At 40.6% G+C, this 27,901-nt stretch overlaps 1 protein-coding gene across 2 annotated transcripts in view; it reads left to right on the top strand.

Moving 5' to 3' along the window:
- Positions 1-1,250: 1,250 nt before the first annotated feature.
- Positions 1,251-27,901, top strand: part of PDGFD (platelet derived growth factor D) — a 265,927-nt gene continuing 239,276 nt past the window's right edge. Inside the window, exon 1 of one of the 2 annotated variants that reach the window (XM_062196942.1) lies at positions 1,251-1,645. In XM_062196942.1, the coding sequence (XP_062052926.1) occupies positions 1,522-1,645 (124 nt within the window). In that variant the 5' untranslated portion in view covers positions 1,251-1,521. The remainder of the gene's footprint in view (positions 1,646-27,901) is intronic. The other variant, XM_062196941.1, reaches the window with a different exon arrangement.

Raw genomic sequence — 27,901 nt, 5'->3', positions numbered from 1 at the left:
GCTGGGTGGTAAAACAACTTGTCAAGTCTATTGTCTTCTGAACCCCTGATCCTTCTCAGCCGCTTGTAGCTCCCTGGTTATGGATAACACTGCCTGTACCACAGGCTTCCAGGAGCTGGGCGGCCTTGAAGAGAGTGGAAAATTTCCTTTATAGGTCTTGGTGCAAAGTTGAGAATTATGCAGATTTGGGCTTCGATTCAGTTAGAAATGAGGCAATACACCAAAGCTTTTTTTTTTTTTTTTCATATCATACTCACCACCATCATACAGACTAAGAATTGCTGACTTCACTTCGTAAATATGAGAAACTGAAGTTCAGGAGGCCCAATAATTTGTTCTGGCTAGGAAGGGGGGAGTCTGGACTCACTTGGGCGTTTCTGGAACCCAGAGCCAGCCCCTCTGGACTGCGGGGTTTCCAGACAATGAGGGAAGAGAGGGGCTCTGCCTGCCTCTTTCCACGGGCGGTGAAGGCAGAGGAGCGCGAGACCCGGGCCACCGGCTCACCTTGCTCAGTCTGTCCCTGCTCTACCCCACCCTGCCCTCTGGCCCCTGTCCAGTACCGGGAGCGAGGGGAGACATGGGAACACCATTGACGTACCGTTGCACTTCACCACTTTGAGTCATCACCAGGCATGCAGCCCTGGGCAGGGGAAAGGAAGCGCTGGCCTCATCTTTGCCTCCAGACATCATCCTTGCCTCACCTGAAGTTAGGCTGTTTGGAGCCCACAAGGAAACACCTGGAATCAAACTCGCTTGCAACTACATTTTTTCACCACACATACAGAAGAATCTGGACGAAGTAGAATCCGACGTGGTTACTGTAAAAGACACTCTCCTCCCAATTCCAGGCGTCCTCCCCAAATCCCAAGCCTCCAAGGCAAGAACTGTCTAGAAGGTGGACGCGAGAGTCACCTTTGGAGAAAAACCCAGACTGTATTTTCTCCCACTTCCTCCTGGCCACTCCCCGCCGACCCCACCCCCCTTTGCCTTTCTGGTCCCACAACTAGGGTAAAGTCAAGGGCAATGAGCGGAGTCCTGGCCCCTGTCACACTGGGCATGCTCAGTGGCGGCAGAGCAGGTTTGGGCCAGGCCGGGGGCAGCAGCGGTGCTTGCGCCGCTACTCCCAGCCTGAGTGCACTGCCCGAGCCCGGGGGCCACAGCCGCCGCCCTGGGAGGACTCGGCTGCCGCGCTCGCCTGCCGGGCCGCCCGCGGCGCCGCCCGCTCCCTGCAGCCTGTGCTGCAGCTGCTGGCCACCGGAGGGGGCAAACAAACGTCAACCTGTTGTTTGTCCCGTCGCCGTGTATCCACTCCGAGCCCCAGCACAAGGAAGTGCGGCACGCACACGCGCTCGGAAAGTTCAGCATGCAGGAAGTTTGGGGCGAGCTCGGCCACTAGCAAGGCGGCCCGGGCCAGCGCGCGGCGAGCGCAGGCGGCGAGGGGCACGGCGGCGCGGTGTCCGTCCCAGGAGCGGAACCCGGCTTTTTCTGGGAGCGACACCGACCCGAGGTCGCCAGTCCCAAATGCACCGGCTCATCCTTGTCTACACGCTAGTCTGCGGAAACTTCTGCAGCTCTCGGGACACTTCGGCCACCCCGCAGAGCGCATCCATCAAAGCTTTGCGCAACGCCAATCTCAGGCGAGATGGTAAGAGAGCCGTTTTCTTTTTTAATTAAGGACTAGAAATCAGGTTTGCTGTTGTCCTCATTGTTTTCTGCATGTGTTTGCTCCTTTTGGAGTCTTGCCTACCAGCCCAGACAGAACCCCGCGTTCGGGAAGGGAGGATCCCGTGTCTGTCCTAAGTCCTGAGAGAGTCCCTTGCTCCGGAATGGGACTGAGAAGTGGACATGTGCAGGTGGAATAGGTCAGGACAGGCGGTCATCTCGCTGCACCCCAGAGAAATCATTCTTGTCTCCAGGAGTCTGATACCAGGAGGCGGGCGCCTCATCCCAGTCTTGGAGAAAGTTGCACGCTGTGACGCCCCTCGGGCAAGCTCTTAACCTTTTGAAAAGTCGGGCCTTGGTGATAGGTGGAGGGACTCAAGAGTGCCATTCTTCGGCTGGTTTATTATTTATTTATTTATAATGCCGGAGGCGAGGAATAATGCGTTTCAGTGGAGCGACTGTACTTGAAGCAGAGTGGCAATTTGTTGTTTATATATTATTAATTTTCAGAACAAGGTGTTGGGCAGCTAACGTGTTGCCGGCTCAGCCCCTTAAGGGACTTTCACGTTGGAGCTGAGCATGGTTCAGAAACTGAACCCAGGGCTTCTGGGGCAGCATCTGTGCTCCAGGGGGAGCTGGCTTCAGCTGTTACCTTTCCTCGCCCAGCAGACTTTCCAACTGTTTGCAAGGCGTCAGGCTTTTGAAACAGCCATCCCAAGCCAGGTGCCCCTCAAGCATGCATGTTTTCCTTTACTCTGGAGGACACCTGGGTCATTCACTCCCAGGGATTCTAAATTGAGTTTATTTACCGTCTGGGGCCTCTGCTGATATCTGAAGCTGATTTAGTCTCAATTCCCAGCTGCAGCTGATGGGCCCAGCAATTTGCAGCTGTTCCTGTCATGTACCTGAACTGACCCGTTGGTTTGGTCTTTTTGTTTGTTCCTACATTAAGGCTTTCTCTCTTGCTTGCTTCAAATTCTAATACACATAGCTATTCTTAATATTTGGCTGGCACTGTTTGGCTGGCAGCATTTAACTGACTTGGTAACTTCATATACGTCATCTTATTACCTTATCAGTTGCTTTCTTGGTATGCTCTTAATTTGGACTTCATCAGAAGACTTTGGGACTTTGAAGAAAAACTTTATTGTGCTCTCTGATGACAAGTAGATTCGGGATTTCATTGTGCTCAAGGCACTTGAAGTGATAGAGGTGGTGGCTGGGGAAGCGCAGAGTCACCTTACTTCATAATAATGTTTTTGTATAAAATATTCCAGCGGTGCAGTTTTGATAATCCTTCATCTTAAAGCAAAAAAGGTTCTTACTAAACTTAAAATATAGGTTAGGTTCAAGACCTAACTTTTATGGTTTTACCCTTTAGTGTTTCCCCTGGGAACAGATCTTCTAGCTGATTTTTTTTTTTCAAAAAAATGTATTAATGTTTGTGCTTGATGTGCCCTTTCAATCATAGGATAAAATGCCACTTACGATCTGCATGACTTCATAGCCATAATTTTGTAATCCTTAGCCTCTTAAGTATCAGTTACAAGACGCCAAGGACAGATTATGAAAAGTATGTAACCACTGCCCGTTAATCCAAGATGCTGACTAAAACCAAGCCATGCAGTTTAGAAGTTCTGTTGTTTTTGTTTTTTGAAAGGGAATAAACTCATTTTAGTTTTCATTGTTAAAATCTGTGTATCTACCTAGCCTATATGGGAAATGCCTTGCTTCATCAAAAGTTTGAAAACTACCCTCGATTTCTTACTTCTTTGCATTGTAGCTAAAGTTGTTTTGCAGTTACTCTAACAGTCCCCCGCCCCCACACACATATACACACACATACATATATACACACATATACACACACACTTAGATTAGGTTGCTCAGTACTTTCTTCCCTATCAATCACAGCTTTTACAGCTTAGAAACAGACCAAAAAGAAAAAGTCAAAAAATTATTTTATACAGAGCAAAATGATTAACATTTACAATGTATGATTAGTTTGGGGAATTTCCAAATGGCTACTTTTTCCTCACTGAGCATACATTCAAGAAATATTGCTTCCATGAGTATAATATTGGATGTTAGGTGGTGAAAATATCTTAGCTATTCCAATTGTTTGTGTTCCTTCATAATCTATCTGTGGTACTAATATTTCACAGAGACAGAGTGATCAGGGAAACAATGTCTATAAACATTCTTTAGGGTGTTGGCAATAATGAAAAAAAGGTTGAAAAACACTGCTCTGGAGTTTTGGTGAGGAAGAATAGAATAGAATCAGCTTTAATCAGCCATCAATTAATGGTAATAATTGAGGTGACAGGGAGAAATTATTATACTAAACTCTTGTTCTGATCCCAAACATTTTCAGCTTGCCTCCCCAAAATCCCTGAAGTCTCCTTGAAGAGGACAGTATTTACCTAGCTTGACAGAATATAAACGATAGAAAGACAAGGATGTGGAAAATAATGTGGACAAATATAGAAACTGAGATTTCAAACATTAATTCAGGTTTTTAAAAGACGTGGCCCTTAGATTATAAGTGATTGGAAATCTCACACACACACAAAATTGAGGTGACCCTTTTGTAGTTTAAAACCCATTATTTTATGATGGAGCTGTCTTCATACTTCAATGTCATCCATTTGTTCATGTTGACCTTGTTAATTGTGACCTAATGTTGGAAACAAGAAGGGAATGAAAAAGTTGGCTGTTCTGTCCAGAGCATGAGATGTGTTGGATCCTGTCTCGCTCTCATTACAAACACTTGTTTTTGTTGTATCATGCTGAATAGCTCAAGATAACTGTTGTAGCTAAGAAATTGTATGGAGGGGCCGGCACTGTGGCATAGTGAGTAAAGCCACTGCCTACAGTGCTGGCATCCCATATAGGCGCCAGTTCAAGTCCGCGCTGCTCCACTTCCGATCCAGCTCTCTGCTATGGCCTGGGAAAGAGTAGAAGATGGCCCGAGTCTTTGGACCCCTGTTCCAGCATGGGAGACCTGGAAGAAGTTCCTGGCTCCTGGCTTTGATCAGCACAGCTCCAGCCACGGGGCCAATTAGGGAGTAAACTAGCGATTGAAAGATCTCTCTCTCTCTCTCTCTCTCTCTCTCTCTCTCTCTCTGCTTCTCCTTCTCTGTGTAACACTGACTTTCAAATAAATAAATCTTAAAAAAGAAATTTAGTATGGAAATAGTGCTGGAATTGCTAAATGGTAGCCTCATTCTACTTGTTATAGGATTCTCTCTCACTTTTTTTTTTTTAAGATTTACTTATTTTATTTGAAAGTCAGAGTAACACAGAGAGAGAAGGAGAGGCAGAAAGAGAGAGAGGTCTTCCATCCGCTGGTTCACTCCCCAATTAGCCACAACAACAGGAGCTGTGCAGATCCAAAGCCAGGAGCCAGGAGCCAGGAGCTTCTTCCAGGTCTCCCACATGGGTGCAAGGGCCCAAGGACTCGGGCCATCTTCTACTGCTTTCCCAGGCCATAGCAGAGAGCTGGATTGAAAGTGGAGCAGCTGAGACTTGAAATCGGCGCCCATATGGGCTGCTGGCACTGCAGGCGGCAGCTTTACCCACTAAGCCACAGTGCCTGCCCCATGCCCGTTATAGGATTCTTATTTGCTGCTGTCCCCTTCTTTCCAGAACTCGCCATCATAATTTATTCTTTTTTTTTTTATTTTTTTGACAGGCAGAGTGGACAGTGAGAGAGAGAGAGAGAGACAGAGAGAAAGGTCTTCCTTTACCGTTGGTTCACCCTCCAGTGGCCGCTGCGGCCGGCGCACTGCGGTCAGCACACCGCGCTAATCTGAAGCCAGGAGCCAGGTGCTTCTCCTGGTCTCCCATGAGGGTACAGGGCCCAAGGACTTGGGCCATCCTCCACTGCACTCCCTGGCCACAGCAGAGAGTTGGCCTGGAAGAGGAGCAACCGGGACAGAATCCGGTGCCCCGACCGGGACTAGAACCTGGTGTGCCAGTGCCGCAAGGCAGAGGATTAGCCTATTGAGCCGCAGCGCCGGCCACAATTTATTCTTATTCTAAATAGATATTAGCAGAGTCCTTCCACCAGTAGCTAAAAGTGTTCAGTGGAGTGGGTAGGGAATGGTTGAATATAGTTCCCATCTCAAGGAGGAAAAGAAGTTCAGAGCTAAGAAAGATTAAAATATAATTTGAAGTACTTAAGAATATGTACATTCCCATATTTCATGCTTATTATGGATCATTGCTCAAACCAGTTTACTTTGATACCCAACTCTGCCTCTGAACACAGGGAAAATCTTGATTTAACAATAGCATCTATGTGTCTTTTCAGTGACTATGTAGTTGGTGCTTTTGTAATAATAACTGGCCATAAGTAGGCGTTACTTGCAGTGTAGATCAAGAAGTGTAAAAGTAGCAATTAATTGACTGCATTACTAATTTTAAAATCTAACGTATAGGACTTCCTTTCCAGGGGGTTAAGAATACAAATGCACTGTTCATTTTCTTGACTTTTGTTGCTTTCAGAAAGCACAGGTGTTGGTGGTAAATGATTCTGGATTTAGTTCTGTTCAATCAATATACCAGTACTTGATTGCCAATTACATTATCGTTATCTAGTGACATGCCTGCAGTTTTGGTAATCGTGCTGTCTTGGATTTTAAACCGGTCAAGCTTATTTACTAAATAACATGGCTTTCTGTTGCCATCATTGATGACAGCTCATTGACCTTGGTGCAAAGATCAGAGCAAAAAGGAAGACAAAAAAACAGAAAATACTATGAACATATTATTTTTAAAGGGTCAAGAAGCTCAAGATTGGAAGGACATCTAAATCTTATTTTTTTAGAGGGGCTATATTTTCTGCTTGACTGTAAGAATATTAAAGTCTCACAATGTTATGGTGATTACATATTTTAAATGCAACTTGGTTTTGAATTGTACCTTGGCTATTATTACTTGAGATTCTTTTAAAGAGGGTTGATTAGGCAGGTGTCTGGATACTCTGAAGTGGAAGATGCCACAAGGACGTGCCTTACAGAAATGGCCATTTTCAGTTCATTGAATGACAGTGTTTTTTGTCTACAGGATTTTCCCTTCCAGTCAAAAAAAAGCAAAGCTGTATTGTTTCAGAACAATAGAGTTGAACAATGAAGCAGAGCCCACAGATTACCAATTGCTAATGACCAGTGATAAATGTTAGCGTGCTGTCATGCAGGACTGAATATATGTGGTCTCAAAGCCTAATCATCCTAAGATCTGGAAGGTTATGCATATTTTGTGTCTGTCCTTGAGAGCTGAGTCATAATGTAAATCATCTTCTGGAACTTATTCTTGAACTTTCTTGCTGGAGTGATCTGATTAGTGTAATAGTGGCAGTTCCTGAATATCTTAGTAAGATCTCCTTTTTATTAAAATAGGAAAGTCTTTTACATGAACCAGGCATAGGACATTTCTATAGCATCTATAGCACATTATTTAAGTAATGCATTGATCTTTCGCCAAGGATTCAGATGGTTTTAGGTTGGAAGTTAATATCTGAGTCACCTGGCTTCCTTAAAGTTTCTCTGTTTTCCAATCATGCTTTCCTTGCTCATGAATGACTTCTAAACATGAAGGGTAACATACAAACACGTCTTTATCCTGAGCTTTGCTGCTGATATCAGCTGTAACTGTTGTTCATTTATTTAGTGATTATGTTGTACATCCCAATCTGCTGAGTACTATGCTAGATGCTTGGTTAGCTAGCAAAATATGAGTGAAATATACATGGTTCCTGCCTTCTCAGATGGTATAGTCCCGTGAACCACAGAGACTGATAAGTAGTCAGTTGTAATGTGTTACAGTTATTTTTTAGATAGATTCAGAGAAGTACCCAGATTCTCCCAAAGAACCCAAGAAATAGGTGCACAGGTGTGAGGAGACTGGGCACAGGTAGCTTTGAGGTTTCCACTGTTGCCCCAACAGGAAAATTCCACATGTGTCTCCACACCTCTGTTTCATGTATTTGAGTTCATCATAAGATTTTTGTTTGAGAAAATATATTTTGCAGTGGAAGTGTGTCAGTGATTCCGTGGAGGGGAGGCACTGAGTTATGGGAATTTGTGAAGAGCACTTATGGGACCTAAGGGGACTGGAGGAGTGGAGAGAAGTTTCCTAGAGGAAGTGATGCCTAAACTGGGAAGTGAATGATGGATCGGAATTAAATAGTCAGGGGCAGTGAGAAAGAAGAGGCAGCTCCCCAGTGGAGAGGATAGCAGCTGTCAGGGTTTGGAGGTGAGAACATAGGAGATCGAATGGCCAGTAATGAAAGGCCTGGGAAGCAATGTCACCGAGATTGTCCCTTGTGCTGCTGGGAACAATGAGAAATCATTGAAAGATTTAGCTTGGAGACAGATGTGGCCCATTTTATACTTAAATGCTGAACATGAATGTTCCTGAAAAGTCTGCCAGGCCAACACTGTGATACATACATCCCCACTGCCTGGGGTGTGGACACCCCTGAGCTACTTCATTATCAGGATGATACTGGAGGACACGAGTGACTTTCTTAGTCCAGAATCTCCAAATACGAGGTGCCCAGTGCCACGTAATGTCCTGAGGCCCCCTCACCTTGGCTGCCTCCCTGTTGCTCAGCAGAGGAGGTGTTATTTTGTCCACGTATCTAAGACTTCACTAAGGTAATGTAAATGGTAAAAGTAACTGATCTACTGCTTGACAGCATCTTAGGTTATTTCAAATGTCTACATTTCAGAATTAATACAATTTAAGAGGGAGCATTTTCACATTAGCTTTTCTGTGAAGGGTAGTTTTAGCAAAAAGCTACAGGGGGATAATATATAATAGTAAAAAGGAAAGATTCCCAGACAAATGCTGCAGCAAAAAAATGTTCTGCCTCCCCATACAGTATTTCAGGTCCAAATGTAAGTCATAAATAAAGAATTAAACCCACAGGGCACTAAAGTGCACAACTGTGCATAGAAGAAGAAATATTTTCTTCTGAGGACTTTTCCAAAACAAAAATGAAGCATGCCCTATCGTGTTTCTTGTGAGTGGGCAATGCATATATGTAACATTGCCTTTGCCCTGTTTTTCACCCTGATATTGTAACATTTCTATATTAGCTTTGATATTAATAGATTGATACTATATTTTTTATGATTTGGTGGTGTATAATTTAGTGTTGCCTTGTATATTTAGCATGCAAAGAACCTTGTGGAAGCAGCATGGCACAAGCATGTGATTTATCTGTTTTTGTGAGGAGGGATATTTTATGAGATTATAGGTTTTTACTTGAGGATTTTTTATAGAATTTGTTTATGAAGATGGATAATTTTTTAAAGATTTATTTATTTATTTAAAAGTCAGAGTTACACAGAGAGAGAAGGAGAGGCAGAGAGAGAGGTCTTCCATTCGCTAGTTCACTCCCCAACTGGCCACGATGGCTGGAGCTGCACCAATCCAAAGCCAGGAGCCAGGAGCTTCCTCTGGGTCTTCCTGTGTGGGTGCAGGGGCCCACGGACTTGGGCTATCCTCTACTGCTTTTCCAGGCCATGGCAGAGAGCTGAATCGGAAGAGGAGCAGCTGGGACTAGAACCGGCACACAAGTGGGATGGTGGCACTGCAAACAGCAGCTTTACCCACTGTGCTATAGCATTGACCCCTGAAGATGGATAGTTTTGTGTGCAGTGCTTTTCCTATAATAAAAGTAAGCTGGACATGATTTGAAAACTTCTCTGAATTATTTTAAAATCTGTTTATTATTTATTATTAGTTGTAAAAATTATATATACTTATTGTGTACAACATATTGTTTTGAATATGTATACATTGTGGAAAGGCTAAATCAAGCTAATTAGCATAGACATTACCTCACATATTTATGGTGTTTTTGTGATGAGTGCACTTAAAATCTACCCTCTTTGGAATTTCCCAGAATATAAAACATTGTTATTAACTTTACTTGCCATATGGTATAAATTAAGATTCTTAGTTTTTGTTATTTCATTACTTTATTTGCAAAGCAGAGACAGAGAGAAATCTCCCATCAGCTGATTCTCTCCCACACTGCCCACAGCAGCCAGAAGCCAGGAACTCAAGCTGAATCTCCCACGTAGATGACAGGGACCAAACCCCTTTAGTCATGTCACTTGCTGCCTCCCAGGGTGTGCATTAGCAAGAAGGTAGGATTGAAAGCAGACCCGGGACTCAAACCAAACTCTCTAATATGGACTGCAGGTGTCCCAGAGGGCATCTTTATTTCTATGCCAAGTGCCTGCCCCATATATTGGGATTCTTGATGCTGAGCACTTGAAATCATGCATTCCTCCTCTGAACAGAGGGCGCTCAGGGACAGTTGCTGAGTGAGATGTAAGCAGAGGCTGATGTGCTGTGTTGCTCCTGAACAAGTCTTTTCAGATCCAATAAAAGAAGATGCCACCAAGTTCTGCATTTCATTGAAATTTTAATAATACAATAACAACATACTACCATGAAATGTATGCTGTGAAAATTTAGCTATGGAGAATGCACCAAATAAACCCACAGATACGCAACAACTCCACATAAAAACTAAATGAAGATTTCAACATGTACAACTGAGTTAAGGTCCACCTAATAGTAACATTAAAAGGCAATCAGTCTGTACTTTCCAGATAATTCCATTGCAATCATAGATGTGGTTTCCATAGCTATGACCCAATAGGAGCATGGTATTAGAATAAAGAGAACAAGTTTGAAAAGTGAGAGCTAGTGGTTTACCTATCTCTTCTTTTTTCCAGACGTCACAGTTTTCATAACAACTAAGCAAGCACGGCTGGCTTTTTTTTTTTTTTTTATTGAATATGGGAAGATAGGAACCAGTTGGTTGCTGCTAAATTCCGACCTATAAGGGATTTCTATATTATATCTCAGTAAATTTGTTGAGTTCTTAAAATAATGTCCTTGAGCCATAAAGGAAAGTTCAGGTCACATATGTGAAAGGTTTACCAGGTTTGTAAATTGGAAGTTATGTTAGTTCATGTATATATAGATTTCAACCAGAAATTTGACAGTATTTACTATGAAAACATTATGGAAAAGAACAATTGTAGACTACATGGTAACAAACTATTATCATTATTTTAGTATAACTAAGATTTTGTATTAATCATAAAGGAGACGAACAGGGTTTTATTGCCACTTTAAATTAGATCATGTTAGGTTCAGAATCCTTATTAACTTGAACAAAGACATAGAAAACACAGCTCCCAAAACTGTATATTTTAGCTGAAATGCATAGTTAATAGGTTGGATCAGATATAGGGGTTGAGAGTCATTTTATTTCTATTTTATTTATTTATTTATTTTTTTATTATTTTTTGACAGGCAGAGTGGACAGTGAGAGAGAGACAGAGAGAAAGGTCTTCCTTTTGCCGTTGGTTCACCCTCCAATGGCCGCCGCAGTAGGCGCGCTGCGGCCAGCGCACCACGCTGATCCGATGGCAGGAGCCAGGTGCTTCTCCTGGTCTCCCATGGGGTGCAGGGCCCAAGGACTTGGGCCATCCTCCACCGCACTCCCTAGCCACAGCAGAGAGCTGGCCTGGAAAGAGTAATTTTAAATAATGGGCCAGAGAGTGAGTTTTTAAGCTTTTTTGGCCAAATGGTCTCTGTTGGTACTGCAAGTACTTAATGAGGGATTTGCTTTTCATCTTCAAATAATACTGTGTTTTGTAACAGCTCAATCATTCATAGCTTTTGTTCTGAAACAAGTAATAGAAAAATAATTTGTGGTCACAGTTTTGTCAACAGCATAGAATTTTGAAGTTCAGATTCTTAGCAAACACACAAAAATTCTAGATCACCTAATGACAGCACTCCTTGGATACTGGAGCCACCATTAAATTAATATTTAATGCAAATATCTACTTTCTCTTCAGCCAAAGCATAAGTTTTTTTTGTTTGTTTTTTTTTTCATTTATTAAACTTTTATTTAATGAATATAAATTTCCAAAGTACAGCTTATGGGTTACAATGGCTTCCCCCCTCCCATAACTTCCCTCCCACCCGCAACCATCCCCTTTCCTGCTCCCTCTCCCCTTCCAATCACATCAAGATTCATTTTCAATTCTCAAAGCATAAGTTTTAACAGAGGAGAAATGTACCTTAGGTTGTACTGTTGATGGTCTATAGTACTCCCTCTAAAGTTCCACACGTATCAATGTTCAACAAATTTTTTTGAATGAATGAACAGTGTTTATGTCTATAGCAGTTTGGTTTGGAGAATAGTAGCAAACTAAACAATCCAAACAATAAAGGCTACAGTGGATTTTCCTGGAATATTTAAATAATCTCCCCATTAACTGGACTAAATTTTAAGCAGTTCACTCCATTCTAGTTTTCTTTTAAAATTTTTTTTAATTTTTTTAAACTTTTATTTAATGAATATAAATTTCCAATGTACAGCTTATGGATTACAATGACTTCCCCCTCCCATAACTTCCCTCCCACCTGCAACCCTCCCCTCTCCCGCTCCCTCTCCCCTTCCATTCACATCAAGATTCATTTTCAATTCTCTTTATATATAGAAGATCAATTTAGTATACATTTAGTAAAGATTTCAACAGTTTGCACCCACACAGAAACACAAAGTGAAACATACTGTTTGAGTACTAGTTATAGCATTAAATCACAATGTACAGCACATTAAGGACAGAGATGCCACATGAGGAGCAAGTGCACAGTGACTCCTGTTGTTGACCCAACAAATTGACACTCCAGTTTATGGCGCCAGTAACCACCCTAGGCTGTCGTCATGAGTTGCCAAGGCTATGGAAGCCTTCCAAGTTCGCTGACTCTGATCATATTTAGACAAGGTCATAAAAGACAGGGTGAGGATAGTAACCAATGATCCTAAGAGTGGCATTAACCAGGTCTGAACAATTATACAGCATTAAGTGGGGAAGAGGACCATCAGTACACACAGGTTGGGAGTAGAGCCATTGGTGGTAGAGTAGAGGTTATGATTACAAAGAAATGAGGCCCAAGTACGCTAGACAGGGTCTAGAACAAAGGACAGAGTCATTATTAGAGGAGCTAAGAAAGGTGCTGTCTAAGCTACAATTATGTTTTCTGATTGAGAGGCAAATAGAACCTGACAGAAGGGGCTTGATAATAATCTGGTGGGCTTTAGGCCTTGTAAGTTAAGAGGCCCAGACCTATCTATCTCTTTACATGGGGTATATCCTAAGGGAGGTGTGAACCTCCTAGGGGAAGGCACTCTGTTGACTTTCATTACTTGGCTGGCCTGGGAGGAGAGCTGGCCAGGTAAAGGCAGGTGGCATCTCTAACAAGAAATTTACAGTTCTGCCTGCAATGTTGCTGACCCTACTTGGCCATCCCCTCAGCTGCAGTGGTCACTTTGGAAGTTGGGCTGAGTGAAGGGCTTTTCAGCTTGGAGCCAATAAGATCTGTGGCTCTGACCTGGGCATCCTTCGACTCCAGGGCAGGTCCATTTCTGTGATCCAACTCTTGGCAGAGCTGCCAGGGCTCTTCACAAGCTGACTTGTGCTGAAGCCCAGGCTTACCACATTGAAAGCCACTGCAGTGGACTGGCCTGTTGGGTCTCCTTGAGGGCAGATCACTGTATAGATCAGCCATTAATAGGCCTGCCACCCACTGCTTCTGATGCCTAGCTTTCTTTTCCTCCTGGTTTGTGTTAAAGCAGACCAGAGGATGCAAGTCAAGGGAGTGCCCAAGTCCCATCTCTAATCTTCGGTGGCCTGAACTACAAGTCTATAGTCACAGGCATGTTCTGTAGTAGTTTTTCTAAGGTAGACAATGCCCATGAGGAAAATTATATTCTCACTTTAAAACTTTCTTTCCCTTTGGTCTGAAAGGAGGTTTTTTCTACTTACTGTTTACTTCACTGATGGCAAAGTGAATCTAGCTATGAGATTATTATTTAAGCTCTGATTTTGGCTATGCTATTAAGAAAAATGTTAGCCATCTCTTTTATAAGGTCTAAAGATTAAGTTGTGCATCCTACAGATTCCTTCATAATAGAATTAGTTTCCTACCTTGAAGAGAATAGAGAAATGAAAGAACAAGTTGGGCTTAGAATAGAGAAATGAGGGAGCAAGTCCTAGATCGCTTGCTGACAATAGCAATATTACATGAATACTTAGCAAATAGTTTCAACCATTAGATAACAACTTAAGAAAATAGTTGAAATGTATAGCTTTTAGAGCTCAATTTTCCAAACACTTGTCAAATATTAGGGTTTGGGGTTAAAGCTTTAAACATGAAGTGAAAATACTTTGTTAATCAACTATGTGAAAATGGCTACTATCCACCTTACTAGATGATTACTAATGATTACTATCATTAGCGTGCAGACTATGTTGATAAGTTATAGGTAAGTATGCTGACAATACTGGAGAGATAAAGATGACACTTCAAGAAGTTAATGGCAAATGGAATTAAAATATGAGTTTATTTTGATGCCAAAAATTTTGAAATTTGTGCATATTTTTTCATAATATGCATTTTTCATGTACTTTTAAAGCTCTCCCAAATATGCAGCTTAAATATTTGCAAATATCATGATTATTGGTAATTTGGAATTAGCAAATCCCAGTTGAATTTCTGAAGTCAGAGCATGTAGTTGACACTGAAGTTAACTGCTAGCACTCAGACCTCTCATTGTCAAAGAGAAATATACTACCATACTACATTATTTAAAATCCTGATTATCTATCCATATAAAAACTTCAAAAGAATTACATAAAGTTAATATCTTATTTAATCCAATATTTATTAAACTATTTTAATTGTCTAACAAGTATTTAAAATGACTGACATTTCTTTCAGAATTTTTTTGATCATACTGTCATCAAAACCTAGTATAAATTTTATACTTATAGCACATCTTATTTCAGACTAACCATATTTCAATATTTGATACTTATATGTGGTTAGTCATTACTAATTTGCACAGTTCAGTTCTTGAACATTAAGATAATTTATTTAGACCAATGCAAGTTAGCACTAATCAATTTCCAATGTAAAATTTTTAATTTCTGAAAACTAATCCTCTGTTTCTGTTTCAAGGTATTAAAATCAACTGTCACTTTTCAGAAAGATAAGTAACAGCATGAGGATGTTTTATTATATCAACATTTGTATAGTTGATACCTCTGGTTTCTTTCATTTTCTTTTATTTATTTTTAATTTACTTATTTACAGGCAGATTAAGTAGAGACAGAGAGGAGAGACAGAAAGAGTTGCCACTCGCTGATTCACTCTCCAAAGGCCCACAGAGGTCTGAGCTGCACCAGTCCGAAACTTGAAGTTGAGAATGCAATCCAGGCCTCTCATGTCAAAGACAGGGACCCAACTACTTGAGCCATCACTGCTGCCTCCAAGCATCTGCATTGGCAGAAGTAGGAATCAGAAGCATAGTTTGAACTCAATCCCAAGCACTTCAATATGAGATATGGGTGTTCCGACCAACATCTTAACCATTAGGCCAAAGGCCAAACCCTATTCTCTCTCTCTCTCTCTCTCTCTCTCTCTCTTCCTCCTCCTCCTCCTCCTCCTCCTCCTCCTCCTCTACTTCCCTCTCTCCCTCCCTCCCTCTGTCTCTCCCCCTCTCTCCCTCTCTACCCCCTCCTCTTTTTTTTAATCCTTGCAACCTATCTAATAAACTCACAGGCTACCAAGCAGTCTTTTTGCTAGCTGCAAAATTTCTTGAGAAGTTTCTTCAGAACATAGCAGCCAGCACTTATTTTTCCACCATGAATGGGAAAAACTATTTAACCAGCATCAATGTTCCTTTTCATTTACAACCTAATATGACTTATGAAATGAAAATATTATCTTTTAATCATTTTGAAACATTGCTATTTGTGGCTGATCAGGTTTGTGAAAACAAGAATCTTCCCGTATAACACATGTCTTTAACCTATTAGATTTCAATAGAGATTTTAACTAAGTAACTCATGGCTCCTTGGATTTAGAAACGATGAACAACATACATTTGGAGCATGACTTTTAGGAAGATTAAATACTATGAAATATCTTTTTAATTTCAGATATCTCATTTAATATGCAGTCCAGAATTTAAAGATGATTAATACAATTAGTACTGAAATAGAAATCATTACTGCTTTTCCTAAGTATCATGTCTCTTTTGACATGGCTGAGCCTTTACTGACACAGCCTTTATTTTGCTTATAATTAAGCAAGTGAAAGAATTGTATTGGGATGAACATTTGTTGCAAAGGTAAAACCACCACCTGAGTGGCCTACATCCCATATTGAAAGACCTGGATTTGAGTCCTTGATCTCCAGCTTCCTGATGGCTCAAGTCCCTGAGTCCTGTCACACATGTCACAGACCTAAGAGGTACCAGGCTCCTTGCTTCAGTCTGGCTCAGCCATGGCTGTGGTGGGCATTGGGGAGTAAACCAGATGAAAGTTCTCTTTTTATTTCAAATAAATAACCATTTTTAAAGATTAAGTAAGTGTAGTTTTCAGAATAGGCATGAGGCATTAGAAAGTCTTGTTCTGAGGAAGAAACTGTAAGGAGCTCAGAATCTCTTCAACAGCTCTATATGTGTCAGGACACAGCATGAATCAATCCAGCGTGGCTGGAAACATTTTATTCAGAAGACACTTTTTGCTTTTCAGCAAAGAAGTGGTTTTAAAAGACAATTATTGTGGCCCGCATTGCAGCTCACTAGGCTAATCCTCCACCTTGCGGCGCCGGCACACTGGATTCTAGTCCTGGTTGGGGCGCTGGATTCTGTCCTGGTTGCTCCTCTTCCAGGCCAGCTCTCTGCTGTGGCCCGGGAGGGCAGTGGAGGATGGCCCAAGTGCTTGGGCCCTGCACCCACATGGGAGACCAGGAGAAGCACCTGGCTCCTGGCTTCGGATCAGCGCGGTGCACAGGCTGCAGTGCACTGGCCGCGGTGGCCATTGGAGAGTGAACCAACGGCAAAGGAAGACCTTTCTCTCTCTCTCTCTCTCTCTCTCTCTCTCTCTGTCCATTCTGCCTGTCAAAAAATAAAAAAAAAAACTAAAAAAATAAATAAAAAACAATTATTGCAGGCCAGTGCTGTGGCGTAGCAGGTAAAGCTTCCGCCTGCAGTGCCAGCATCCATGTGGGCACTGGTTCGAGACCTGGCTGCTCACTTCTTATCCATCACTTTGCTAACACACCTGGGAAAGCAATGGAATATGGCCCAAGTGCTTGTGCTCCTGCACCCTCGTGGGAGACCCAAAATAAGCTCCTGGTTCCTGGATTCAGATCAGCTCAGCTCCAGCTGTGGCCATTTGGGGAGTAAACCAGCAAATGGAATCTCTCTCTCTAACTCTGCCTTTGAAATAAGTAAATACATTTTTTTAAAGACAATTACTACTATTTTAGGTGCACACACCATTCTCACTTATTTCCACCTGAAATTATATTATTTACTTTTATTTGTTTATGTTCTGCCTTCCTCCAAAAATATAAATTCTGTAAAGATCAAGATTTTGTCTCTTGGCTTCCAGTGTAGAGGAGGTACCTAGTGAATATTTGCTGAGTGGTTGAATGTACATCAGCAGACTGCAATTCAGATGAAACTCAACACTGTAACAAAAGGAAGATGACTATTGGTAGCAGAGATGGGTAGAGCGTAGGTTTAGTACTAATGAGGCTTAAGCTTCAAGTGCCCCTCTGACGTGATCCATTCCTTACAGGGTCCTGTGATCTAATTTTATGGCCATATTTTTTTCAAAGATTTATTTATTTATTTGAAAGGCAAGTTACAGAGAGAGGAAGAGACAGAGACAGAGACAGAGAGAGGTCTTCCATCTGCTGGTTCACCCCCCAAATAGCCACAATGGCTGGGCCTGGACCAGGCTGAAACCAGGAACCAGGAACTTCTTTCGGGTCTCCCAGATGTGGGTAGCAGGGGCTCAAGCACTCGGGCCATGTTCTGCTTCTCCCAGGTGCATTGTCAGGGAGCCGTATCCAAAATGGGCAGCCAGGACTCAAACCTTAACCTATGTGAAATGCCAGCTCCTCAGGAGGTGGCTTTTCCACTATGCCACAATGCTGGCCCCTTATATTCAGAATTTGCTGTTCCTTTTCTTAAAGAGGGCATTCTATATGATACAAGAAGTGGACTCCACAGACGTCTGTAGCATTCCCTCAAATTAAGGTACCTCTCTCGTCATTTGTGATTGCTCTGAAGAAATGTGGAAACACGTGGACACATCATCTATCAGATGAACAAATTAATGTTGCAGGAGCTGTATTCACCAGTTAGCTGCCTAGGCTAACTTAAAACTTCTTGACAGATGAGTGCAAGATGATTGAATGCTCTTGTGTTGCTTCCTTGCGTACACAGGTCTACCCCACCAGTGGGATATTTATCCCAGAAGTCTGTTGTATTTGCTCTCAAACTTGTCTTCTAGCTGTACCTGTTAATGTAATTACAGAACTATTGTGTGGTACAGCAAAACCTAAATGCAAGCATGAGTTTTTTTCTCACTAAATATTGAATTCACTGCTTTATCCAAACATTAATAATGAATTGCTTTAAGAAAAAAGTTGCTGAGTTAGTACATTAATGTGCTCCAGCAGCTGGAATACAATACTGTGAACTTCTTGGATTCAACGGCAGACACTGGCTCTTGTTTCTCACAGTTCTGGAAGCTGGAAGGTCCAAGATGGAGGTGCTGGCAAGCTTAGTTTCTGGTGAGAGCTGTCTTCCTGGATAGCAGACTGTCACCTTCTTGCTCTGTCCTCACATAGTCTAGTCATTTGCCTTTACAAGTGTGGAGGAAGAGAAATCCCTGTGTCCCTTCTGATAAAGACATCTGTCCTGCGGATTGGACCTCTATCACTGTAAGCTCATTTAACCTAAATTGCCTCTCTCACGTCCTCTCAGTACAGTTACACAGGGGGTCAGAGCTTCAACACATTGATTGTGAGGGGACCTAATTCAGTTCATCATAGATATGAGAAAAACAAGTGAACTATTCTACAAAGGGTAGAAATAGTGTAAAATAAGTCTAAAAAAGCCCAAAAGGCTCTGTTTTAATTGTTTCCCACATGTCTATAAGTTTTCTCCACATTTAAGAAACAGAAATGGGAAATAATGGAAAAATTGTGATGTGACTTATGCAAATATTATGAAGAATTTGTTATGATGAAACAACTTGATAAGGATTTTGTACCTCCTCAGAACTTGGTCGTAGCAATACAAATTTATATGTTTTAAGCTCAAATAAGATGCAACCCCTGCCTTTCAACTGGCATTTTAAATTAAGCCAGTACTGTTTCATCTATGATGGATAAAAGCTTTCCAATGTGTACATGGAAGAATATATTAAACAGATGCATATATTGTGCAGTGCAGCATCCAAGTCATACCAGCAGAGGTTAATGAAATTCATTACCTTGAAATTCTAACCTGATGAAAGACCATATGGAATAATGATTTGCGGTAACAAGACCTTAGCTAAAATCCTGCCCATACCACTTGCTAGCATTTTATTCTTGAAAAGTTGTTCAACCCCTGTGGTGACTCAGAGCTTCAACAACAATGCAAAACCACGTCTGTTATAAAGTAAATGTGAAGATTAAGTAGTTACTGTATGGAACACTCTTAGCACCACGTCAGGTAAACAGATTTTAATAAATGGTAAGGCATTTAAATGCCTGCAATGAGTTGGATATTAGATACGGGGTATTATCACATTTTTTTAGTGTACAAGTGTACTTTAAATGATAAAAATTATGATCTTACTACAAGTGGTAGTAACAGTTCTGTCTGCAGTGCGTTTATGTGATGACATCATAGACTTACTGAGTTTTAGCATTGGAAGGCTTCCTAGAGTAGTCCAGGGCCAAACTCCTTCATTTATAGTTGATAACTACAGAAGCATTGACTTCACTAAGATCACAGCATGGATCAGTGGCTGGGTCTGGATTTGAATACAGGTTTTCTGTCCCTTCATTTGTTTCTCTGTTCATCCTGTTGCAGATGCCTCCTATTGTTAGGTGTGACAGCTGTCAGTCTCAGTAAAGACTGGTGACCAGAGTGAAAGAAAGTGTTCACTGACACCTGACCGTTGTTTCATCCTGTGTCTACTTTTTTGCCACCAAAGTTGTGTTCAGTTTGGATTTAGTTGTGGTAAATGTAATGGTTATAATTTGTTTAGCACTTTAAATGAAAGCAACAATAATAATGGAAAATGTCTGCTTCTTCTTTGTTATTTTTAAATTTTCGTTGAGAATCTTGACCTCCAGTATTCCACTTGCTGGAGCATATTCAAGCACAGTTGTAGATCAAGCACATTTGCTGCCTTTTCATCAAAGGATGCGTGGCTTTCCAGCAATCTGCTTTCTGTATATAAACACATGAGTGTAAATAAAGTCAGAAGCCAGCATGAAATTCATTCCTGACTTGCCAATCAAAACTTTCTTTAATGTTAAAAACAATAGGTATGCAAATGCAAACTAGTCATAAGAAAAAGAACACACTTAAGCTGCCTTAAATAAGCTTACCTGGTTTGGAAATGTAGACCAATCAATTTTATAATATAACCAAGAAAAATGTAAGTAATTTATTTATTTTTAAAATTTCTTTAAAAGCAGAGAGATTGAGAGAAACAGAGAAAAAGAGACATTTTTCTCATCTGCTAGTTCACTCCTCAAATGCTCACAACAGCCAGGGCTGGGAGAGGCTGAAGCCAGGAGCCCAGAACTTAATCCAGGCCTCACCCATGGGTGGCAGGGAATCAAACACTTGAGCCTTCACCTGCTGCCTCCCCAGGTGTGTGTTAGCACAAATGCTCCAGCAGATGCAAAGCTGGAACATGAACCCAGGCACTGTAGTATGGAATGCAGGCATCTGAACCGCTGCACCAAATGCCAACCCATCTTTTCTTGGTTTTTGAGCAATGCTTTGAAAGTGAGTTTAAGTGGATTCATCACGTACTTCACTTCTACCATGAAGTGCTAGAGACAGGATAGTAAAAGAGACATGAGTTTCTGTTCTAATGTAGCCCATTGTTTTCAGAGGCTGCAGGGGCCAGGAGATGACATGCCGCAGAGTGAAGTGCTATGAAAACAGAACTAAGTGGGCACCAAGGAGGGATGTGTGTCCTAAAATCAGGGAAGGGGTTAAGACTTCCCTGAAGAGCTTGAGTTGTCCTTAAATGTAAATGCTGCCTCTAAGGAGAGAAGTGGATTGAACCAGACCTTCAGCTGCCAGATTTGATATTGTCATGGAGGCCAAAATTAAGTAAGAATTTCAGGCAGCATGAGGTTTATGATTTATTCGAAAAGTATTGTCTCAAGATCTCTTTATAATTCATATTTGCTCCCCCTGTATCATGTTCAGAACTTTGTGGGCTAGACATACATATTGAATATTGGTTTTGTTATGATCTTAATACATAACCAGTGATTTGCTAAAACATCGACAGCAAATAATTCTTAATATGGAAACATTCCTTACACCAAAGAGGAAGTTGCAGCTTCCTATCAAAAATATTTAAAATGCAGAAAAATATAAAATTACAGCAGATGTTATAAATTACATGCTTGCTAGAGAAATCAATTTGTTTTCCTTATAAAATATTGGTGGAAATATCCTATTGTTAATGTGCCCTGAAAATGTACACTGTATGGAAAACCTCTACAGCTTCTGCAAGAAATCTGGAGCCTCACCTTCGTGTGAGCCATGGGATCAGTGCTGTAACAGAAACGTCAGAACACTGTGTTTTCAGAGCACAGCTGTCTTCTCTGGAGCATTTCCCTGTAGTTCAGGAATGATTTACTGGTCTAACTTAGGACACCCTGAGTGCAGGCACCTTTGAAAGCATGACAGAGTTGCAGTACAATGGCTCCCTCATTGCAGCTTGATGGATTACATGTTGAATCCCACAGGAGGCACTAGGCATGTTAGGGTGCCTGAGGAACATTCCGCACTTTTGGAGGTTTTTACAGGATAGCCTTTCTTTCTTGGAAATTCTCTTTCTCTCTCTCTTGTTCTAGTCACAAAGCAGTCTCTAGAGCCTTAGATTTTTCTAAACCACAATCAATCACATCTCCAACTTTCACATAGCTAAATCAAGAACTTGGAAACATGGTGATAAGAAAACTACAAAAAGACTCAAAAAAATCCTTTGATTTATTTCACAAATGTTTATTGAGCATCTGTGGCTAGTAAGCCTTGGAGCAGATAGCTAAAACAGAGATTTTAAAATATCTATGGAATCATCTCTGAATGTATACTTTACATATATGTTCTCATACTTATATATAAATATGTACCAAAAGGTTTGATGACATTTAACGTTTCATGTACAGGCAGCCCCATACATTTTTATGTTCATTTCTATGTATCATGAGTTATATAACTTATAAAGCTTCTCCTGCATGAAATAAATATTTGTAGTTAATATTAACAAGGTAGTGTTTGTTAATATGGTGTTACAATATGTGGCTGGAACAGTTATAACTAGGGAGTACCATCAACCTCAGAAAGTCAGGCATCCACTTCTGAATTCTAAGCCATTGAAAGCAGGGTTCAAAGCAGACCATACATTAGTTTCTTAAGGGGCTATAAAAAGTTGCTACAACCCTTGTGATTTAGGGACACAGATATTTATTCTCTCACAGTTTTGGAGGCCAAAAATCCAAATCGGGATGTTGGCAGGGCTGCATACCCTACAGACGCTCTGGCAAGAATCTGTTCAGCACTCTGGTGGCCATTGGCATTTCATAACCTCATTGCTTCAGTCTCTGCTTTCATTTCTCTGGTCACATTGGCTTGTTCTCTTCTGTGTTTCAATTACCCCTGACTTCCATTTTATAAGGCTCATGTAGGTAATCTACAATCTACAATCTCAAGATCCTGAATGCAATTATATCTTTTTCTATAAGTGGAATTCTCACAAGTCCAGGGATTAGGACTTGTGACCTATCCTTTGGCGTGTCATTATTCACCCCAGCCCAGATGAGGATTTTTTAAAACACTGAATTTATGCAATACATTTCAGGTTTGTAAACTAGGCTAAGTAGAAGTATAGATTAGGAATGACAAGGTGTGTTGAGTAGTACGGAGGCACACCATCGGGGAACAATATAAGTCGAGTTGCTGTAGACTTGAGAGGGAGAAAGAAACTAGAAAATATGAATTGGCCAGTCCATGGTGTCTCCTCTAGGACAGCCACCTAAAATGACTTGAGATCAGTTAATAATCTACTAACATGATCCAGTTGACATATCACAAAGACCTGCATATAGAAATGTAGATAGCCTTGAGATAGAGAGGAAGGAGTTCAGCATTAAAATCATAAACCAAATTTGGAATTACTTGGTTTTCGATTCTACTGAAGAGATACCAAATTCCTGGATAACTGAGAAATGATTGGGGCATAAACAACAATAGAGACATTAGAGGGTAGAAGTGATTGTTGGGTTTGAATTTGTTACGTTGCTTCATTTGCCAGTATTATTTCCAGAGATGGATGCCGAAGAAATACTGAGTTGATCTCTCAAGAGAGCTTGACATTGGAATGATCTAGATCAAAGGGTATTTCTCCAAAGCAGACAGGGCACATGTTTTCCAATCTTGAGAATTCATTAGAGGTTAGGTAAAAGAAAAAGAAAATTAACATCCTTATGTGTATTTATGTTTTAAAAATTATACCTTTTGATACAGCGTTTATTGGTGGGCTCAAGGGATTGTCAGATTTATAGGATTTTTCAGGCACAAAATTATTGCATGTGAGCCCACTCTCTTTACATGTGCCCAAATCCTGACATGTGAATCTTGCTATCATTCTTTGTAGTTTGTGCTAAAGTTAATTTTCTCTAATTATGACCTTATTAAAACGACATGGTTATATTTGTTCTTTGTTTTATGCTAATGACTGATAAATAAATGCTAATTGGTATTACAATTTTGTGCTATATTTATTCTGATATTCAAATGGTTTAATTAGAATTTAATTTGCACACCAGCCTGAGCATTTGTCTATCCTGTTTCCTCCTGTTTCCTTTGGCATTTTTTCTCCTCTTTTTTTCTATGGTTCAGAGAAGGTTATTTATTGAGACATAGTAAGAACCCAAAGCTTTGTTACGGGGTAGAGTGTTAACAGTGGATTTTCAAGGAAGAGAGTTTTCTTTATTCACCAAGAAAATATGACTTGATCCCAACAGTGTCATTGTATGCAATGACTTCATTGTTTTACATGTGCAATCACCAGATTTTTTAGAATTCAGTTGAAAGCAATAGCCTCTATATGTAACTTCCCTGCTAGTCTTCTATGCTAGTGTTTGTGATTGCATTATTGTCTGAGGAGCTTATGTCTTCTTCAGCTTGGGTCCATATAAACCCTTTCTTTCACCACTTAATGGATAATAATTTCTGCCAGGGAACATGGTGTTGTTTCCCATTTTTTTTTTTTTTTTGGTTTGTTGCTTTCACTCATTTTACTTTTCATCCATTAGAAGTTAATTAACCCCCTTGTATATGAGTGTTTTTCTCTGAGGGGGTGTAGTGTGGGACATCGGATTCTTACATTAGGAATCCACTGTTCTGAACTTTTCTTTCTTTCTTCCTTCTTTCCTTTTCTTCCTTCCTTTTATTTTTTTTTTTAAATTTAATTTTATTTATTTGAAAGACAGAGTTACAGAGAGAGGTAAAGAAAGAGAGGTCTTCCATCTGCTGGTTCACTCCCCAGATGGCCACAACAGCCAGAGCTGCGCCAATCTGAAGCCAGGATTCAGGAGCTTCTTCCAGGTCTCTACACAGGTGCAGGGGCCCAAGGACCTGGCCATCTTCTACTGTTTTCCCAGATCACAGCAGAGAGCTGGATCGAAAGAGGAGTAGCCAGGACTAGAACTAGTGCCCATATGGGATGGCGGTGCTTCAGGCCAGGGCTTTAACCCGCTGTGCCACAGCACCAGCCCCACTCTTTTTTTTTTTTTTTTTTTTTAAACCAATTCTTGCTCTCTTACTATATAATCCATTTGGATCTTTTATAGGTTGAAAAGTATATGATTCTGTAGTATTAGTAGAGCAGATAATGCAAGAATCAAATGGAAGCATGTATGTATAAAAGTATTGTGAAGAGGAGAACATTTGATACAATAATTAAATAGCTACTCGGGATGGTGCATTCCATATCAGAGGTCCAGCCATCGCTCTTTCACTTTCTATGCAGCTTCCTGCTTGCTGATGCAGACTCTGGGAGGCAACTAGTGGATGGAAAATCTCTTCCTCTTTGCCTTTCAAATAAAAGTAAAAAAAAAAATGAAGAAATGAAATTGTTCTTAAAAAAACTCTGAAGGGGCCGGCGCCGTGGCTCACTTGGTTAATCCTCTGCCTGCGGCGCCGGCATCCCATATGGGCACTGGGTTCTAGTCCCTGTTACTCCTCTTCCAGTCCAGCTCTCTGCTGTGGCCCAGGAGGGCAGTGGAGGATGGTCCATGTGCTTGGACCCCTGCACCCACATGGGTGACCAGGGAGAAGCACCTGGCTTCTGGCTTTAGATCGGTGCAGCGCCAGTTGTAGCGGCCATTTGGGGAGTGAACCAACGGAAGGAAGACCTTTCTCTCTGTCTCTCCCTCTCTCATTGTCTGTAACTCTACCTGTCAAATAAATAAAAAATAAAAATAAAAAAAAAACTCTGAAAATCTTTGAGGTACCATAAAATATGTGGTAAACTGTAGTGTATATTTAAAATTATATGTATTTAGCCATTTTATTTTGAAGTAACACCTTAAGACCACAGAGAAGGAAAAGCAGGTGTGTCACTGCAGTGGCCAGCTTGCCTTGAATCCTTGTTTCCTGACAAAGTAATGAATTACAGTTCAGAGAGATGAAAGTAAGGATAATAAAGCAAAAGTTTATTGAAATATGTTCCAAAGGAGGAATGGGCCAGTAAAGAGAGCACATTGCAACCTTTCTTCCTGGCTTGGGGCTTTTATCCCTGGAGTATGAGGAGTATTGTCTAGTGATGTGGTCATGATGCTCGTGATTGGCATTCTTGATTGTTAGCTGGGAATTGTATACCTTTGAGCTGTCTATACATCTAGCTGCAAGCTAGACTTTTCTAGTTTGGCTGAACTCCCATTTTATCAGGAATCTTTAAACACAAGTTAACAGCAACATGGGCAGTTTTGGATGGAGTCTGAGTTGAGATCAGGGTTCCTGGTTTCTACCTTGTTGGAGGGTCTTGTGGCCCCTCCTTATTTGTTCATGCCTAATTATGTACCTGATATGTGGACTACGTAGACTAAAGTTATGCATTTCAAAATACATTGTGCTTGGGGGTTCTGTTAACCTGCAGATGCATGCAGTCAGGAATTTGGTGCTAAACTTGAGATTTGGCATCCACAAGCTCTCAGTGACTAAGACCACTGTTTTAGTAGCAAGGTACTAATGAACTTGTGTTTTATAATAGTATACATAGGGCTAGAAGGATACATAAGATTTCAGTTAAACCAGCTGAAGATCCATAGCATCTTAGAAACTAACACGCAAGATTAATCTAACTAGGGATTTTGCTATTTAATAGAACTGTGTCGTGGAACACATTCTAATGAAAATTTCTGTGTAAAATAACTATTTTTTAAATGTGGATTTCCTCATTGAGTTTTCTTAAAAGCATATTCTATAATGGAAAAAGACTTGGAATGTAATTTATAATCAGTCATTTTTTTCTATATTCAATAAATATGATAATTTTGGGGACTGTACATTATTTTATTTCTTCTTTTAACTCAGATTTACTATGGGACATTAATTGTCACAACTTATGGATTTATATCATTTGTTCTTAATAAGAAAGTGTTCAGGAATATTAATCTGTAACATAGATGGGGTACTTAACCACCGCTGAAGTGTTGGCTAAATGTGGAAAATACAAAATAGGCAGGTGTAGTTTCTGCTTTCAGGAGCTCATTTTCTGATGTGGAGGTTGGCTTATATGCAAGTAGAAGAGACTACTGCCTTTTTTCTGCAGAGAGGCAGCTCTGCACTCTGGCTAAGAAAGGGGCTGGGAAGGTATTATCTTGTATGTTGGCAAAGCTGCAGAAACAGTTTGAGCTGTGTGTTAAGTGGGCCCATTGAGAGAGAGGAATAGCAGACAGAGTTCCCAATAGGGCACTCTAGACGTCCAATAAGTAAAAAGACATCGAGGTGATCTACCTCACTGTAAAGTAATTTTTGGTACAATGGAAGGTCATTATTCAGTTATCACAAAATGTGTTATGTGGAAGTCAACAGCACTATAAATAAGTGACCCCATCAAGGTAGTCTATGGCAGTGAAATGGTGAATATGCCTCTGACATTAATAGGTTTGAAATACAAAAGGGGCCCTGTACTTTTTGCAGTACTGTACCTTTTCCTATACTAGTGAGGAAATTTAGAAAATATGCCTTATTTCTAGAAACAATGCTCAAAATTTGCTATCTGCAAATGGATTTATGACTTCAGTGTATTGTAATATATTCTAGTCACTGTGAAGTTTTATTGTGAATAATCACCGTATATTCCATTTTTATTTAACTGCCTTTTTCCCTATTAGAATTTGTGTTGATAAAATACAAAAGGGCAAGGATTGACTTTTGGTCACTGTTATGTCATCAGGAGCAAGCAGGAGCATTTTATTAATTTAGATTGCAGTTCTCTATTGGCTCAAAGTTTAAAGATCTTCTTTTGTTACTGAAATTCTAAACAACAGACATAGGTGGGCCTGGCAGACATTATGCCAAGTGAAATATAACTCACACAGAGACAGGCAAATACTTCATGTTCTACCTCACACATGGAAGCTGTAAAGTTGATCCCATAGAAATAAAGAGTGTGATTGTGGTTGACAGAGTTTGAGAATTGTAGAAAGGGGAAGGGAAAGGTTTGGTCAAAGGGTACAAAGATTACAGCTAGGAGGATTAATTTCTAGTGTTCTATAGCACAGTAGGGCCATGATCCTTGGCAACAAGTTATTGTATATATCAAAGAGAAGATTTTGAAAGTTCCCAAAAAGAAATGACAAATATTTGAAATGACAGATATATTAATTGCCCTGATTTGTTAATCACACATTGTGGATGTCAAAATATCACATGTATAAGAATATATAATTATAATTATGTATCAATTAAATAATTAAAATATACTTCATCTTGACAATATTGTTAATATTTTATGTGGCCCATTGGTGTAATGGACAGAGTGTTCAAAAGATGAGTGCTTGAGAAACA

Source organism: Lepus europaeus, chromosome 7 (genome assembly GCF_033115175.1).
Source record: "Lepus europaeus isolate LE1 chromosome 7, mLepTim1.pri, whole genome shotgun sequence".
Lineage (NCBI taxonomy): Eukaryota > Metazoa > Chordata > Mammalia > Lagomorpha > Leporidae > Lepus > Lepus europaeus.
Note: the sequence above shows the minus strand (reverse complement) of the source record. Positions and strands in the feature narration are given on the sequence as shown.